At 39.0% G+C, this 18,994-nt stretch overlaps 2 protein-coding genes across 8 annotated transcripts in view; one reads left to right on the forward strand and one right to left on the reverse strand.

The window, feature by feature from the left end:
• dnajc15 (DnaJ (Hsp40) homolog, subfamily C, member 15) overlaps positions 1-4,465 on the forward strand; it is a 30,827-nt gene extending 26,362 nt beyond the window's left edge. For all 6 annotated transcript variants that reach the window (XR_014607481.1, XR_014607482.1, XM_084122209.1 and 3 more), the window contains one exon: positions 3,995-4,465. Coding sequence is in view for 4 of the 6 variants with exons in the window: in XM_084122209.1 (XP_083978335.1) it covers positions 3,995-4,065 (71 nt within the window). In the remaining 2 variants the exon portion in view is untranslated. The remainder of the gene's footprint in view (positions 1-3,994) is intronic.
• Positions 4,466-13,585: 9,120 nt separating this feature from the next.
• Positions 13,586-18,994, reverse strand: part of enox1 (ecto-NOX disulfide-thiol exchanger 1) — a 104,990-nt gene continuing 99,581 nt past the window's right edge. For both annotated transcript variants that reach the window (XM_084122218.1, XM_084122219.1), the window contains 4 exons: positions 18,835-18,894; positions 17,114-17,213; positions 15,885-15,970; positions 13,586-14,341 (listed from right to left, as the gene is read on the reverse strand). In XM_084122218.1, coding sequence (XP_083978344.1) covers positions 14,210-14,341; positions 15,885-15,970; positions 17,114-17,213; positions 18,835-18,894 — 378 coding nt within the window. In that variant the 3' untranslated portion in view covers positions 13,586-14,209. The remainder of the gene's footprint in view (positions 14,342-15,884; positions 15,971-17,113; positions 17,214-18,834; positions 18,895-18,994) is intronic.

Below are 18,994 nucleotides of genomic sequence, written 5' to 3' on the forward strand. Positions count from 1 at the left end.
TCTTGGAGCCCCTGTCCCATTCGTTGAATATTTCTGCTGATTGGATTAGGACTGGTGACACCCTAGAAGCTGGGTTGGGTTCCTATACCCGAATACTTCATTTGCATGCTTTGTTTAAGGTCGTCACCTAAGTGCTTTGTCTTTACTTGTAAGGACTGCCCCCTAAATGCAGTGTTCAGCTTTCTTAGTGAGACTTGATGAAGATACATCCATGTCTCCTGGTCTTCGCTTCTGACATTTCCAGTTCAGTCCTTCAGCCAGAGCAAGGTCATTGTTGTCACAGTCTCACGAAAACATGGGAAAAATGGGAGCCGAATGGGAAAAATAAATAAATAAAAATAATTAATTAAAAGACTTTACTTTAAATTTGGAAGTATTTTTTTATTTTATTTTTACTTTGGGGACATTGGGGTCCATGTGATCTAGGCGTGTTTTGATGACATCCATTGAACAGCACTGTGACAACTATGACTTGCTCTGATTGATGGTCTCACAGGATGTACACAGAGTCATTGTTTATTTCTCCGATTTCATTGTCACTATTTTTTTTTTCTCACACAGCTTAACTAGCGAGCTTTACAAAAGTTTAAACCAATATATTGTCGATATTTTCTCTTTTAAGAACATCAATCTGTCATGTTAGACAGGCCACCGTCTGTCACCTCATGATGAGATGATCATTATTATTATTTTGCCTATCAGTCATTCAGCATTAATTCTCCAGTCCATTGATGACCCCTCTAGTGACCTTGGATCCATGACTCCCTGTACAACAGTCAATTTGCAATTTTGGCCAAATGACAAGAATGTATTTTAATATAATCATTATTGTTATAAAACATTACTTCTTGATGCTGTAATAATCTGTGCCAGAAGGGTAATACAGAATATTATGATTATTATGATTATGACAGAAATATGATTGAAATCAACCCAAACAAACACACCCCTCCCTTCATTGCTCTGCCCCCAAAAGGCACGAACACGCAATGCAAGAGTGGATGTCTCTTTATTATAGCTGAAGCGAAGCAAAATAATTATTCATGAAAAAATAAAGCGAAGATCACGAACAAATTGAACATACAGTACACAAGAGTGTATATAATCGAGAGTTGGTTGTTAGCAGCACAGCAGATCCAGATAATGACACTCAAAACCGTCCTGTTATTATAGATACAATTACAACAACAGCATATCTTGGTTCTGTGCACAGCAAAACCAATGTTACTCACATATGGAGCAGAAACAACACAACCTCTGAATCCAAATTAGATCTTTCCAGCGCTGGAAAGCTTTTCTAATATTAACGTGTATCCTGAAGCTCTTGCCTGGTCATATCCCTTCTTTTTCCAGTGATATTCCTTTGAGCTTTTCTCTTTTGTAATGTCTCTCAGCCATCTCTCTTTCTACAGTCTTTCTTCAAATCTCTCTCTCTCTCTCTCTCTCTCTCTCTCTCTCTCTCTCTCTCTCTCTCTCTCTCTCTCTCTCTCCTCCTCCATCATGTGTGGACACGCCTCCTACTGCTGATTGGCTACAAGTGTGTTGTGGCGCTCGGTCTGAGCCACTTTCAACAGCGTTTCTCAGAAATCGCTTACTGCACCTTTAACTTGTTAATAAGCTAAATTATAGCAAATCTGGATTGTTTACAATGATGATGATTGTCCATGGCTCAGTAGCCACAATATTTAAATAATAAAACCCACGTCAAGGTTTATCAGACATGTCAATTATTTTGTATTGTTAGATCATTTAAAGCCATAAATAATAAGCCAAAATGTAGTAGCGCTTAGATGATACACAAACGATAGTACAAAATGTCTTAGTTGTACTAAATGTTAAAACAAATATTTTAATAATTTTTATTTAACATTAAAATATATATATATATAAACATAAACTAAACGTTAAGCGAGAGCTAAATTAATGTGCATTGCATAAGGGGTTGTGAACGTGCCCATTGCGCAGTGAGGGGGAAATGGTTGGTACAGATGTGAGGGTCTAGCTGTCATCAGGTAAAATCTGCATTGACTTTGGGACTGTGTTCACACGCACTCGTGGAACGTGGTTTACTAAGAAAAGATGCAATGGAAATTTACAGCCACATGATGGGGCGCAGCAGGCACCAGGTGTGCCTCATCACACGCTGCCAGCAATAGCACATTTCCCCCCTCGCAGCCACACGCTCCCATCATACACCCTGGACGTGGGCTGAAAGTCAGTGATTAGAGGCATAGAGATTTCTTTTCCACAAAGCTTGCGGATGTAGAGCTGTACTGCGGCTGCAGAAACTAAGATAGAATTGTGCCTGTGGACTCGGGGTAGCAAATTAATTATGCTGCTCCATTTAGTTTCAAAGTGACTTTAAAGTCATTGTAAAACACTGTTTGCGACCCATTTGATTTCTGTAATGACATTTCTGAGTGAAACGGGATATTAAATGAGAAAGAAAATGTAGGGGTGGTGCCTAATTTTATCCATCCTGAATTGATTGGATTGCAAAAGTGGGTGTTATATACTCTGCTGTTCAAAAGTTGGGTCAGTAGATTTTGTTTTATTTTTAAGAAATTGATACTTTTATTCAGCATGGACATATTACATTTTTTTGAGGGATCATGTGACACTGAAGACTGGAGTAATGATGCTGAAAATACAGATTTACCTTCACAGGAATAAACTGCATTTTATAATACATTAACATAGAAAACAGTTATTTTAAAAGGGCTAGATCACCCACAAATTTAAATTGTCATTATTCACTCACCCTCAAGTTGTTTCAAACCTGTATGAACTTCTTTCTTCTGCTGAACACAAAAGAAGATATTTTGAAGAATGTTTGTAACCAAATAGTTTTGGGGCACCATTGACCATAGTTTCCATAGTATTTTTATTTTTTACTTGAGGTGATTAAATGATGACAGAATTTTGGGTGAACTATCCCTTTAAATTAATAATATATTAATAATATTTCACAATATTGCTGTTTTTACCTCCCCCCCCCCCCCCCCCCCCCCATAATTGTAGCCTTGTGAGCATCAGAGACTTCTTTTATAAACATAAAAAAAAAATCTTACTGACCCCAAACTTTTGAACATTATATGCAATTTTGTTATAACTATTTGGAATGACATGCATTTAAAGAGTAATACGATCAAATCAAATTAGAATTTTTTGTTGAATTAAATTCTCTGTGTGCTGTGAGTGTTTAAATTTAGTTCAATAAATGGATATTCTATATCATGTCAAAAAGGCTAATTAATCTGTTTGGGATGCCCTGCCTTAAAATAGCTTGAATGTTAACTTAGTCTACACCCTTTCCTCATTAGTATACGCGGTTCTATGAATATGCAAATTAGCCCGCCTCCACTCACTCACACCAGCTCAGAGATCCACTCGTTGACGATCACACGTTGACCTGATTGGTTACAAGGGTAGTTTGTGACGTCATAAACACCAGCGATTTCAAACCACGTTTTTGAGACCGTCTTTGGTTCACTGCAGTTTTAAGGAGAAAACACTCAGCAATGGTGTTGACTTATGAATTTACACATGGTTTGTCTTAAAGCATATTAAAAACACCACATAGACATATAAACAATATTAAAAGCTTGATTTTCACCACAGGGGGACTTTAAGAAAAACAAAAACAAAACCTCTCAAAATCTCTCGCTGGGGTGGTACCCTTTCAAAAAGTACTACCATCTATTCTAGGTACTAATTTGCTCACTTTTAGGGGTGAATAAGGTACAAATGTGTACCTTTTGAAAGGGTACCGTACCAATGACAGCTTTTGTACCTTTTTTTCCTGAGAGTGTAGAAATGGGACAGGAAGTTATTGGAAAGCGAGGTTATCGGGGGTGTTACGCCCCGTGGCTCAAAAGAGACGCAGAAATTGGGATGGGCCGTCACTAGGGGGAAATGCGCATTTTACAGCTTTAAAGAATAAGAGGAGACAACTCATGAACCTGCTGAAATAAAACTGCTGCTTCTCCTGCAGGTGGATCCCCGTATTTGGCAGCCAAGATCAATGAAGCAAAAGATCTGCTTGACTCTGGCCCTCGACGCTGACCAGCAGAGTTACATCTACTTCAGTGCCGCCAGCTCACCCATGAGCCTCCTCAAGTCATTGTTCTTCTCCTTGTTTTTCTGCCATAAATCAGCCGACCCTCAGCATATTGTGCTCCGCTCTATCTGCCACTTTTCCTTACCGCCACTTTAATGCACGTCTTGAAAGGTTGATCCTTCATGTTAAAGGATCTTCACTCTGTCCATGTGAAATACCTCACTGTAATCTTTATTATTTATTGAGGTGACTTGCGTAATGTTTAACATCTGCTGACAAATCTGGTGGATGTATCATGTCAAATGGCTAAAAAGCCCAAAGTATTTCCCCTAATCCGCAGGGACCAGTCCATGTAGGTGTTAAGTTATTTTAGCTCGCTGAATAAACAGTTTTAAAAATCTGGAATGACTCATTGCGAGTATTTTTGTGTTTGTTTGTACGCTGGTGTTTTCCTCCTGCTGTGCTCGTGCTGATGCATGCGGTTCAGATGACTGTCTGGTCTGCATGTCTGAGTTATCCACACAGGAAGGGTTCGGGATTGGATAGAGGGATGTTCTTTACACCAAGTCTGATTTGTTGTTTGTCAGGCCTGGAGATTAATGCCAAGGCCAAGATACCACAACACAAGCTGCACAATCCACTAACACATTACTGCAAAAGAAATAAAAGGCAAGCAACGGGGAAAGAAATTGCTGCTTGGGTGCATTTTATATTTAATTTCTTTGAGAGAGAGGCTATGTTTAAAACTATTTAGTGTTAGCTTGCATACTGCCTAGTGTCTAATTTGTTTTAAACATAGCTAGTGAAACAAGGCATTTAATGTTTCAGATAATATTATTCTTTATCGTCACATCTCGTGATGTGATATGTGAGAGGCATCCAGTAATCATCTTGGGAAAAATAATTATGCATATTTAATTAACTTTTATTGAAAATTTTATCAAAAGCTTTAAAATGTAAGTATAATCAAATTATATTAAACTGACTTAAAATAAAGTTAAACTTATAAAATTTAAATTGATATTGGTTTTATTTTCATGAGTTTAATTAATGGAAAAACATGGTGCCATGAATTATTGATCTTTTTCTTTTTTTTTTTTCAGTGTAATAATTAATTGCAAACAACTAACACTAAACCAAACCTAAACCTATTGTAAGTAGCCTACATGTTGTTAAATGATATTATTCAGTTCTTATTTAATTACTCTGCAACAAGGACACATTCAAATAAAATGTGACCAAAATATATTACTTTTGGAATTTGAATGAAATCATAAAAAGGAATGCTAAAAATCACAATTGCTATTACTTACAGATCATCACACTAGAAACTGAAGATCATTGCACAATGCATTGTGGGATACTGTATTATGCACAGTGTGTATACTGCAGAGCTCTTAAAGGGACATAGTGGTGGAAAACAATATGAGAAAATATATTTCAAAACTTGTTCACTCACAAAACTTTTGCTTTCCCCAATAAATTGCGTTCACTCACAAAAAACACAAAAGGTTTGCAAGCGAATGCAAAAGCCCCCCTTGTCCTCCCATCTCATATATTTTCCATAGTTTAATGCTTATTTAGACAAATGTAGGCCATCTCAAATACTATAGTGCAGAAATAATATGAGTAATATGCTATTCTGAACATAGCCTTTATAATATGCGTGGAAGTTTTCCTCTTGCTTCTTATGAGACCCACTAACTGAGTTTGTGTTTCAGAACAGGACGTTATCTTGGATCGTTCGTCTTTCCAGATGGACCAACATGAAAATTAAGCCAGGCTGTTGCAGAATGAATGTGAGTCGTATGTCATGGAAAGGCTCGATCGGCCCAGTTCATTTCCCAAATGTTCCGTTTGATTATTGCAGCCATGAGATCTCAGTAGGTGAAAGCTTGAGTCTACAAATAAAACCCAGTGAGGTGTTTGGCACGCTTATGAAATACTTGCCACTTTGAGTGTTGCCCTGCTCTGGCCTCTCTAGCTGGCTTTATTTACTGCTTCTTTTTGCCTGACCCTTCTTAGGGGCTGTTAAAATTGATTAAAAGCTAGCATGCGCTATGCAGGGGCAGCTGGGAACGCTGTCCCAGACGGTATGACACTAAACACGTCTTTGTCCTGACTACATGTATAACAGAGGTAAAAGCCCTAAATCTGGCTGAAGTTGCATTGCGGTCAGGCTACTCTGTCGTAAGATGGTTTTGCTCTGACCCCCTTGTGACTGCAGCTATTTTCGGCCTCTGCTTGCCGTGCAACCAGCATGAGCAAGCCTGTTCTCCACAGGTTTCTTTCTGTCAGAGTGAGTTTCCATTAAACAGTGTAAAAACATAAAATAAAAAAAAAGCCAAACTAATCCACACAGGGTTTCATTACAGAATATGTGTAATGCACTGTCCAGAGGAGCATATGATGCAAGCGAAAACAAAACACCTCATAAAACTCATATTAACAGCTTGTACATTTGAAATGTGTGAAGACTTGTAGTTTTAAAAAGTGTGCCAACTTTCACACTTGACTTTACACACTTGATTTTGGTATTATGATCAAGTGTTATAAAATGTCAAATGTGTTTTTTTTCCTGGCATTATCGGTCTGTTTGAATGAGACTTCGTGAGATGTTTCATATAACTTTTATGACAGCCAACCAGCTGCCAGCTATGCTCTTTGAAGACTCTTTGATGCTCCTGGTTCTGTTCCTGTTATCGGAACTTTTTTCATTCATCTGCAAAAAAGGATGTCATTTCAGCTGCCTTATGTTTTCAGTTAGGCTATTTGATTCCAGAAGTTGGAAATCACTTAAATGAGTATTTGGAAATATTTTTTCCATACATCACACCAGAATGGAAGTAGGCCTATACAATAAATCATTCTCATTCTCAGGTGTTACCAGAAGACCTATAGGGGATATCTGTGCTGGCAGCAAAGGACACACGGAAGCACTGTGTACCTCTGAAACAATAAAGAAATAAACATAATTAATGTATTTTCTTTGGCGCGACTGTTTACTTCTGATACTGATCGCACCTTTGTGATAAATAAAAAAAGAATAAAATAAAATAGAAATAATAAATTGTGTTTTTGTAAGGAATATTCTGAATGGTGTATACTCACTTGAGATGAAGATACAGATATAGATATAGATTTTCTATAAATAGTGTTTTAAATGGAAACTTGCCTCCAGTGGACTGATGTTACAGTGTGGAAATTTTCCCACCGTTTAATCGACGTGTGACAACACCGCTAATACCGGGTGGGGGGCGTTGGCGTTTTTCCCTCTTTTGCACCTCGCTTTAGTGGTGGGCAGATCGAAGCTTTGTGGAGCACTGAAACAGCTGAAGCAAATGGGCCTGGCCCACCCTATCAGGAGCTTGGCTCGCCCCACACCAAGTAACGACCAAATTTAAAATCGGTGTGATGTTCAGATTTTGTGGGAGATCCCTCAAAATACCGCTTGTTGCTTGATATAAAAATTTTGCTTGTTATTTAGAAACTAGAAAGCAGAATTAAAACGTGTGACCGCAGAATTGCGTGATATAAAGTCACAATTGTGAGTTATAAAGTCAGAATTGTGAGATATAAAGTTGCAATTGCGTGTTATAATGTCACAATTGCGTGATATAAAGTCGGAATTGTGTGATATAAAGTCGCAATTGTGAGTCATAAAGTCCGAATTGCGAGATATAAAGTCCGAATTATAGACAAAACACTATGCTTTACCAGTGAAGACAACGAGCGAATTGGTACACGTATGGCCAAAGAAGCAGAAAAGGTATAGATCCAGAAGACAGAAAGATCGAAATGGACTAAAAACAAGGGTAAACATCACAACAAGGAGGAAATACCTGATGACGGAGAAATCCTGAGTGACGCTTCTTTTGTGTTGGACAGGTAAGGGAATAAATTATTGTGAAGAGTAGACAGCTCTCTAAAAGTCACAAGTTAAATGTACATAAAACTCACCATGCCACCATTGTGGTTTCAAACAGCAATAACTGAATGCACGTTTAAGCTGTCAGCCTTATTATCTGCATTGTAACGCCCAGAACATTCTATCAACTGGCTGGCGACCACCCTGAATAGCCCATCATTAGCCTGACGTCGTCATACTCAGATTCTAGTCAGAATATGAGTCTGATACTGATCCACTGGGCTGTGATTATGGGGCGTGTTTCAACCGAACCAGGAAGGAAAATGCGTCTGCACTCAATTGGATAGACCTACAACCAATCAGAGCAACGGAGTAAGTGACGTATGTTCTTCATTCATGTTTCCGATCGACAAATGCCTTGATCGCGGTTCTCTGTTCCCCTTTTAAAATGAATGCACTGTCGATATAACAGACTCGATATCGGAATCTACACATGATGTTTCATAAACAAAGTTCGGGAGGAGCACGTGCAAATAATCAGTCCAATCAACTTGTCATCAAACAATTACCATGTCTACCTTATCAGCATGAGAGGAAGCATATATTTATTCACTCTGTCAACTCACCTAACATTACTTGACAGTTTTCAGCATCCCTCCACTCAGTCTCAGCTTGTTCTTCCACAGCCTGGAATACGGGGGGAGTAGGCTACTTTGTGTTCGAGCCTAATACCGAGCCCGCCCTCTCCTCGGACAGCACGCCAAATATGCATTTATTCTATCTGACTTATTTGTAAGTGTGAAATCTAAATTCTCCAGAGGCAGTCATCTTTTCTTTTACTGTCTATGCATCTTTGTTGTAAACGAATTCAACCCAAGCGCTCTTTGGTGACGTGGATGATTACGTTACCGTTGCTCATCTGTCCATCATCGATTAAAGCCCGCCCTGACAATTTGATTGGCTCGGCCTTCTGGGAGCCGAGCATAATTACTCCTCAACGGATCGAGTCCAGACCGAACTTCCCGACCAAAAAATGTTGTGGGCGGGGTTCGGGCTGGCACCCAGGCTAGCCCATCATATGCGTATTACTGATTTTGTCCAAGTGTTCAATCTACCTTCAAACTTCAAAACCTTTTGAGGCAGTCTTCACTTTGTTGACACTTTCCTTTGCTGTTGTCATTCTACACTTGTAAAGTTTAGCATGGAATTTTCCATCACGCTGTAGAGAATAAGTTACCCCAAACAGACTGTTTATTTCCAAGTGTGTTTGGTGGGACGCTTTGCACAGATCATTTGAATTTCAGGAAAAAAGCAATGTAGATGTGATTGACATCTAGAGGAAAGATCTGATGAAAACTAATGTAAACCGCTGTCTGCAGCTCAACCTAACTGTAATATACAGTTATATACAAATCAGCAGTACAGTATGTGCAATACTCTCAGTTCTAGACTAACCTCATTATCTTCAAGCAGAGAAGCTGCAATGCTTTCCAGTGGGGAGCTTTAATAAGATCACCTTCAGAATGTTGACGGATGCCATGTACCAACACCAGCCCAAATGTTTTCATCTGATCGTTTTCGAGCATGAAAATGATTTTCACACCAAATGTAATGTCAGAAATCATTCACACTGCCACCGATGCAGTGGAATGCATGCCATTTGGAGGGAAGTAAATGACTTTAATGTTGAATTTCTAATCGTTATAAACAAAGCACATAAAGGCTGACGCTAATTAGAGCTGTCGAGCAGCTTCATTAGCAGAAATCCACACATCTAATGTTGCCGTATTTCCCCTCCCACTAGGTTTATTTATAGGCGATGTCAATAAACCCCATTTACGAACCCAGCTTTGTCTCCCAGGCTCCCTTGGAGAGCCTCACTGCTTCATTTCCTTAAGCTAAAAATATTTCTCTGCTAAATCACTCATCTTAATGCAAAAATATGCAGCTCATTGGTGATGGGAGCATGTTTCGTTTTTGCACTTTATTCTGTGAAATGAGGAAAACTCTTTCGAGAAAATGACTAGCTGTGCAGGCCATTTAGTCTGACTTTGGGCTCCTGCAATGCAGTGCAATATCTCTGTGCCTCAGGCTTGACCAATCAGGGTGAAGAGCTGCTTATGTCACATCACCTGGTTTTCATTAATACGCAGACAATAGCTGCTGATGCTGATGGCACCCACAGGACAAATACGACATCTCCGTCTCTTCAACGGTGATGTGAGTAGCAGACAGATGGGAACAATAGAACAAGCTCTGGCTAACGGTTTGGGAGAGATCCAAAATAGGAGGGAAAGACAAGCGTTCAATCTGAGCGTGTAAACAGGCCGCCGTGTGTGTTGGTCATCCATCACTTAAAGGACGCTCATCGCAGTACAGACTTCATGGATGAAAATCAAAATGGCCCGGGAAGGAAAGCTGGAAAAACATGCATGCGCTTAATGCAGCTCCCGCGTGAAACCGCAACAAGAGGGTCTCGTTCATTTTCATTTGCTGGCGGAGCAGTGAAAACAAAGCAATCCGTCAGATAGGGAAGTGAGGCTGTAATATGGGCTGTTTGGCAGGCCTCGTTTCATTGGCCGGCATTATTGCAGCAGCACTATTTTTGTTTGTTGCCTCAGTCAATAAAAATAGCTTGGCCAGACAATACATGTCTGTTTCATGCAGCTGTCGACATCAACAACAACTCCTTTTGTTATTTTTGTGCAGGCATAAAATAATATATAATCTCTGGAGAATGAGTTTTGTAACCAGTCCAGTGGTCTTCCTTGCTCTTCAGAATGTGAAAATATTCACACATTCACTTTTGGGCATTAATGAAGCTTTTAGTGTTTGCTGTAGTGTTTGCAGAATATTAGTTTTATCTGTAAAGTCTGAAAGTCTTTTTTTTTTTTTTATACTAGCTGTAAATAGTGTATCCTAAATTGGCCATTATTAAATGCATTATATAAATGCATGAAAAAGTTATATTTTCAGAAGATATGCACCTGTGCTCAGACCATAACTCATACATTAAAATATAATAAAAATTAGATAAATATTGGATGGATGGATGGATGGATGGATGGATGGATGGATGGATGGATGGATGGATGGATGGATGGATGGATGGATGGATGGATGGATGGATGGATGGATGGATGGATAGATAGATAGACTGAGAGCTCTGCTGCAGTGCAGTATATTCACTCTTCTGAAACAGCACTCATCAGCATACTATGAATGACATACTTCTTGATAATGAGAGGTTTTGATTCAGAGGAGCTAACTTTAAAAATCGCTTGAGAGCTCAACTGCGCCTAAATCTTTTCCAAGGAAATGTCAGTTTGATCCAATACAGGAAGTCTAAATATACTCCAGGAGGTATTACTGTCTCTTCTCGTTTATTTGTTGTCTGTATGGTTCCGATTTCTTCACCATCCACCGTGTGTGCACTTGAAAATAACTTCTGAGTGTGATTAAAAGGCCTTGGCTTAGAACTTGAAAATTGACCTCTGCTTCTTTCACTGTGAGCTTATCAACATTTCATTGCAGTTAGTCTGTTTCGTTCTCTCTACTGAGAGAATGCAGATGTTCTGCTCACTGAGCTTTTATTAGTACGTTCAGAGCAGTAATAACTGGTGCAAGCCTGTTCCTAGAACTGATTATGGCACTTAATTGTTCAATTCGTGATCTTGACTGGTTGAGGTGTTAATTTTCTAGCACTTTTGTCAATGCCCCTGAACACATTGCTGCTTTGATGTTAGGGTACATTGTTCATGTTTTTGTACTGTATTACGTACATGGAAATGCAAGTCTAGGAGTTCCACTTAAAAATAAAAGAGGTAGCACTTTATTTTACAGCCCTGTTCCGCATGTACATGCTATGTACTTATTATAGTAAATGCAATAACTGGGTAATGACTTGGTATTAACCCTGAACCTAACCGTAACCCATGTAGTTACCTCATTTTACCCAGTACTTTCTTAGGTAAGTACATGTAAGTGTGCGTACTGTAAAATAAAGTGCAACTATAAAATGAATAAAAGTAGTAAAATAAAAATAACTTCAATCAAACTTCAAATCAATCACATTTTTTTTTATTTTTAGTTTGTTTAAAATACTAATGGAACTATAACATTTTGAATTGCATTTTAAAAACAAGCACTGGTCAATTGCATTTGTTAACCCATTTGATTATCGCTTTTCTTTTTTTTGCCGAAGCTTTTGTTTATCAATTTGTCTGTCATGTTAAAAATGCAATTGGACATGGGGGCCCAGAATGTTCAACTAACTTTCAGACATCGCCACTTTTTTGGTTCCACTAGGGGTTGCACGGACTAGTCGACTTGTCATGTTTAATGCTCTGCCATGACGCTAAAAGCTTGAGGTTGTCTAGTCACTGATCTATTGATCTTTTAGTGACATTGGCCTAACAACATGGCCACCTTGCAGAAGACCTTCAGACTGTTCTGACTTAATGTGCTATATCTTTTCTAACTGATCGGACTTGTGAATTATGAACAAAACTCCCAAAAAATCCCTCAGATTTACATTAATGCTTCCATAAGTTAAAATGACAAATAAATGCATACTCCGAGAGCGCTCCACACGTTATGTTTGTTTATACCATCTGGATCTGGTATGTTTTTAATAAGTAACTAGATAAGGTTGTGTGAGTGTGTGCAGTTTACGTTGTAGAACAAAATGTCCAAGTATCGTCAAGTTATGTTTTCCACAGACCTTATTTTACTCATAAACTGAGAAAAACACCCTTATAAAAACCCATAGGAAAATCTTGAGGGAACCGCTGGCGAATTTCTCTTCCGGGTTTTGACGTCATCCCAGCAGCACTTTATGTAGAACCTTTATTTTTAAGAGTGCAGTGTACATGAAGTGTTCATTCTTGTAAATCCAACTTTGTGACTTTATATCTCATAGTTTTACAACATATTTATTGTTTGTTTGAATTACACATTGCAATGCAACTAAAGGGGTTCTCTAAAGATGCAGGTGCTTTAGCTCTTGCTTCACCATAATCCTTGATCCTTAAGCATTAATTATTCATTACTCTAACAACCTCAAATAATGCCAGTGCTGCAACAATGCCAAATGGCTTAGATGGTCTCAGATGCACCACTATGTTGCTAGCATCATCTCAGTGGCTGATGTAAATAGCAAATAGATCAAATTAAACACACACAGAGCAGCATTCTCCTCCCCTCTCATTCATTATTCACAGCTTGTTATATTCTGGGTGATTAGGGAAGTTCTGCTCCACATTCATGGCAGATAGTTCAGTTGTTTATCCCAGACATGAATCAAAAAACATGTCAGACACAACACAACCAAGCAGCTTTGACACATTCGAAGACGCTGCCGGGAACGGGGTTGGGCAAAATCCAGAGTCTAAGGACTGGCACCCCTTCAGTTCATGAGGGTGAATTTAAATTGGCCACACCTCAAAAGATGATAAACTTGACATTTATGGAATTTCAGTCGTCGAAATCAACAAAATTCTTAAATGTTCTGTTTTCAATTCTGCATTCAATACTAAACAGCACCAAAAGCTGGCTAGTAAAGACAGTCTGGAAGGAGCTTTTTCAAGTAAATACATCAGATGCTACTCCACATGTAGAGTCTTACTTCCTCTCCAAGTACTACTGCTTTAGATTTTGCATAAAAAGTTTTTTAATTGATTTAAAAAAAAAAAAACATAATTTACATAAGCAGACCATTAACAACAGTGCATCAAGACACAAAGAGCATGTTACATACATCGTCGACACAACATGGATGGCCTGAAACACAGCAAACTGTCCAAAGAGCGTCAGCTGTGCAACTGTTGTCTATCAGCTCCAGCACTTTGGCCATGTATTAAATCATTTTTCAGAGCAGAAATCATCTTCACACATACTCTGGCTTTGAAAGGGCGCAGAGGGCCGCAATCACACATCTGTGTCCCATATTCAACATTCCATATTTTTAACCGAGAGGCGCGATATTCCTGGATATCTCCCAGCCTTCAGGGACGACGCCACTGATAGATATGTTACGCAATCGGCACAGAAGTCTGGAAGGAGCTTTTTCAAGTAAATACATCAGATGCTACTCCACATGTAGAGTCTTACTTCCTCTCGAGAGTCTGCAAGAAACAGCGACATCTGACTGATTTGAGGCGGTATACGGGAGTGTAGAGCCTGTTGTTTGTCTGTGAGGCTCTGGCCCTTCTTACTGAACCTGGATCAGTCCTTCAGAAGCCCAGCAGCCTCAGTGTGAGTATATTATGTGGCTTTGCGAGTCACGCCGACTTGAGAGCCTCAAACCCGCAGAACTTCCAGCGCTTCTCCAACGTCGCTCCAACACCACTGAACTCCTGCTTGAACATGTTGGGCAGCCGGACCATTAATCTTTCAAGTTCACTGGCCGAGATCTGAAGAATGTAGACGTGAGCAAAGCAAAGTGACACTTAGTTGAACGTTTAGAGCATAAACTGACACAGAATTGCCCATTGTTCCCTCGCCTATGCTTGCTTAGAAATTAATCAAAGGCACTAATGTGTTTGTCAGTATATTTGTCATTTGCTTCCTGCAAACAGTTAGTCATACTGTGCTGCTAATTTTTTAGACAGAGATTATAAACATTTTTTATTCAGTTTATAATGCTGCTTTTTTCTTTACTCTTAGTTAAAGTAAATGACTATTTAGATTGGGATAAGATAAGATTTAAACTAAGATCAGCTAATCTCATATTAAAGACTCCATGAAATGGCTTACTGATGAAATGGCTTCCCTTTCTTTCAATTGAAGGAAGATGGACTTTTAAACTTTGGTCAATAGAATTTACTTCACAGACTGGCAAATCCTTGTAATATGCATGCTAATAACCGAATAGTTAATAGTGAGAATCGGAGCCTAAACTAAAGTGGTACCTATTATATTATTACAGACGAATGGGTCATTTTTTTTGTCTGGAATCTGTTACTCAATATGATTTACAGGACAACTTAATGCTTAAATATATTATACAACTGAATAATAACATATACAGTACTGTTATAATAGTATTATTTTGGGGCTTTTATAAAGACAGTGAGAGAGTAGACAGGAAGGAATAGGAAGAGCAGTGGGATTAAAGAAAATGTCACAAATGTGATTCAAATTCAGGTTTGAAATCTGCATTATGTTGTAGACGGGTCAAGTGCCACCAGGCTACCTGGGTGCAAATAGCTGAATTCAAACACATCCTCTGATACTTCACGGGGTATTTAAGGGTCAAAGAGATAAGGAACACATGGCTCATATAACATATTGACTCAAATGAGATTGTATCTAATCTTTTGTTAATCCTTCATGCACACACATTGGCATAATGTGTAAATTAATTAAAATGATAGTTCACCCAAAAATGAAAACTGTCAGAATTTAAACACCCTCAAGATGTGCCAAACCCATAAGACTTCAGTTATTTTTGAAACTTTTTTTTAAAAATAAAACCTGAAGAGATAAAGTCGCTTTATATGATAAACAGTTTTAATTTAGGCTTTTATTTACATCTAAACAATGCAGAACACACATACAGAGCACATCACAAATTGTAAATGGAAGCTCAACTGTGCTTGCTTGATGCGTGAGAACCAATGAGGTTTGTTCTAGTGTGTGACATACGTGAGCTTCTGTGTTTACAGTATGTTATGCGCTATGTAGCCTATGTGTGTTTATATGTAAATAAAAGCCTAAATTAAATCTGTTCACCATATGATTTATATGGATTTGTTTTACGACACCATTATTGACCTTTTGGAGTTTTGGTTACCTGGAGTTTCAATGAAAGGACAGAAACCACTAAGGTTTCATTAAAAAAAAAGTGTTTTGAAGATTATCCAAAGTCTTATGGGTTTGGAACAGCATGAGGGTAACTGATGACAGAATTTTCATTTAACTAATTTCATTTCACTAATTAACACAAATAATCACCTTTGTATCAAGTCTCTGGATGTAAGACCACAGATATTCAATGTTGGCTCCAAATGGGTGGACATGGAGGAAGGTTGAAATGATTCCTGTGTAGAGAGACAGACAACAGAACAAGCTTGTGAATGAACATATGTTGTCTCTGACTAGTAGGTAAGACAAGAGACCCGTAGCCGCATGGTCATAAATATGCCGCCTGAAGCAGAATCCCCGTTCCTCCCCCACTTAAGCTGATTACTTTAGAGAGGTCCTGCAAACAGTAAAGCACCGATGCGGAGGCACAGCATATAATGCCTTCCCTGAAGGGCCCGAGCCGATATTTATTTCCTTGATTTATATGCCGTAACGCCGCCAATTACGAATGAACCTCATTCAATTCCCTCCGCAAGACCTACTTTCACAGAGCCCCACTTGGGGAGGGAAGGGGAGTCTCAAGATGTCCGTTTCGATTTTAAAATTCAATGCAGAACAGCTGAGCCGGCACCATACGTCTCTGTTCTGCTACAGTGCGTCGTGCTTACCGAGATAAACATCTCTGTTTTCGCATACTCGTGCGAGAAATCTAACCAAACAAACTCATTTGAATGTCCTAACAGCGGAAGCTTATACAAAATTATGTTTACAGTGCAAGCTAATCCAATGACTGCATTAGACATCCTCTTCAGAGCTAACAGTCTAGTACTAGAGCGCCTGGAGATCTAAACAATTTGTTTTCTTCAGCCCGTCCCTTCACTTTGTTCTGCTCAAATGAGTCTGGGTTTTCTGCCGTTCTGGCTCAGGGCCTCAGAGCCTGGCTGACGTTCCCTACTCCATCAATGCAGTATATGTGTCCTCTTTGCGAGCGGCGGTGTTGTGTAGCCATTAGATAGAGCGAAGGCTGTGTGGCCTTCTCTGGGCTAGAGCCAATGAAGCAACTGGCAAAAAGAAGAACAGCTCCCCTGAGCTCCTCCTACGGATCATCTTCCAAAAACATGACAGAGAGACTGAGGTGTTTCAGGAGTGTCCGGCCTCTCATCCCTCACCTTTTCTTAGTCATTGTTATCGTATCGGTTCAAACACGGGTCGAACAGCCTTGCATTTCAACTGCTTGGCTGCTCCTGCACCTGCTCGCCCTCCTGTGCTTTTAAGCTAGGACTCAATCCTCCAAGCCCATCTGGTATTCAAGGCCCTCAGCACAAGGCTCAAGATGTTTTATACATCAAAACGGCATGAAGTGGAGTTGGAATAATTACCGAGCAAGAGAGCCTCTTTCTCTGATCTCAAAGGACCCCAAATGACCGTCTCGTTATTCTTCTCTCGATGCTGGTAGAGTGCTGCCGTGCCATTGACTCCCTGTACACACACATACAAAGAAAAAAAAGAAAAAAAAGTTGTAATATCTATAATATATATCTTTATCTCATGCAGTGTAACCTCCACAAAGCAGATAAAAGAGTGATGGGATCATGCAAACTGTTGAGTTGGTCGGTTTGCCTGCTAATCTTTACTGAAAATGCAGTTTAGAGAAATCAATACCTATTGACATTTAGAGGCTCTTCTTCCAAGATTCTGCCCAAGATGGCTGGCCGTTAAGTCACATAGAGGTTGAATAAAAATGATAGCAAACGTCCTTGAACAGTGCATTTTTGGACACCCTCAGGGACAAACTGTAAATGGAGGCGGCAGTGCATATCGCATGTGTCTAAAGCCATATACTGTATGACCTATGGAAAATTCCAGTTCAGTAACTTTTCAAAGAAAACTTCACAATATGTACATGTATGTCCTCAGAGAGAACATTGCTTTATTTCCAGAAAGTGCATTACTCCAGGGGGATTATAGAGCACTTCCATGCCTTTTCAGTGCGTGGGGGTTGCTGACCCGAGTCAGAAATTAACCGAGCAGACCTACAGTTTCTTTGTTATCAAACTAAATTTTTTAAAACGTGGGTTCTGATTGTTTTCACAAGTAAATAATTCAAAACGGAATTCAGAGACTGAGTGACTTAGCGAAGTCATATTTACGAGTGGATAACTCTAGAATTCTAGATGACACACAAGTTGTGAATTTGGATTGGGCATGTAGATTTGAATTAAGGTGGAAACACTGATCTATGATATAGATAACAAATATCATATATCTGTTTACTTCACATTTAGGTGTGATACCATGTGTAAATACATGATAGAGATTAATATTTTTTTACCTTTTTGAATTCATATGCATGTTTTGATATGGAACAGCTGTGCTGACCCACACATTTTGTCTCCAAAGATCAGATACGCTCATGGTTGTTATCCATGTTAATATAATGTCTTTATCTCATTGCTAGGAATCGATTGGGATATCGGTTGGTTCTTTGGATTGCTCAGTCGTAATAACATTGTCATTTCAAGCAGTCTGTTACAAAGTTGACAAGACCACTTTTTGGTGTGAATGTGATTGCTGTATTCATATACTGTATATTAACTTGACCTGAACTAAGGGAGAAAGAAAACATACCAGCTTCTGAATCAAACGCTCCAAACGAATGGGGTGTGAAAACGCCCTTGAAGTGACAGAAATGCAACTGAATAATTAGTGTATCTAGTATGAAGTGTTTTTTAAGGAAAAGAAAAAAAGATATTCTGAACTAACTGTATGTGAAGGAAAGACTCCTAAACTCCTTCTTTTGCAAACTCAATTTCAATTTTAGTGTTTTTCTTTGGATATAATATTACGCCTTACTAAAACATTAATTTCTGACACTGTATCTGACACTCTCGGCAGAACTGTGCAGAAAAGCAGAGGGAGGCCTTTCACTCACTGAACACACAGATCAGTAGGCTAAAATTAACTCCTGCCAGAGAACTCATGGTGTGAAGAGAAATAAAGGGATGCCGCAATGTTAGCGCTTCACATGCCTTTTTTGAAGTGTTCTGGTATTGCAGACTAATTTCACTGGTGACCATCAGAAGGATGCTGGGTGACTTACTTTTTCAAGGCCTTCAGAGTTGTGGTTCATCAAGTCTACTGATTCCATGGCATTCAACAGCTGTCAAGAAAAAAAAGAAATACTAATTTTCAGACCCGATAATGTTTTGAAATGCAGCTTTGAAGGAGCTTTGCAGTCAGTAGCTATGTTTCCATCCAAA

This window comes from Abramis brama (genome assembly GCF_963993115.1).
Source record: "Abramis brama genome assembly, chromosome: 8".
In the NCBI taxonomy this organism is placed as follows: Eukaryota; Metazoa; Chordata; class Actinopteri; order Cypriniformes; family Leuciscidae; genus Abramis; species Abramis brama.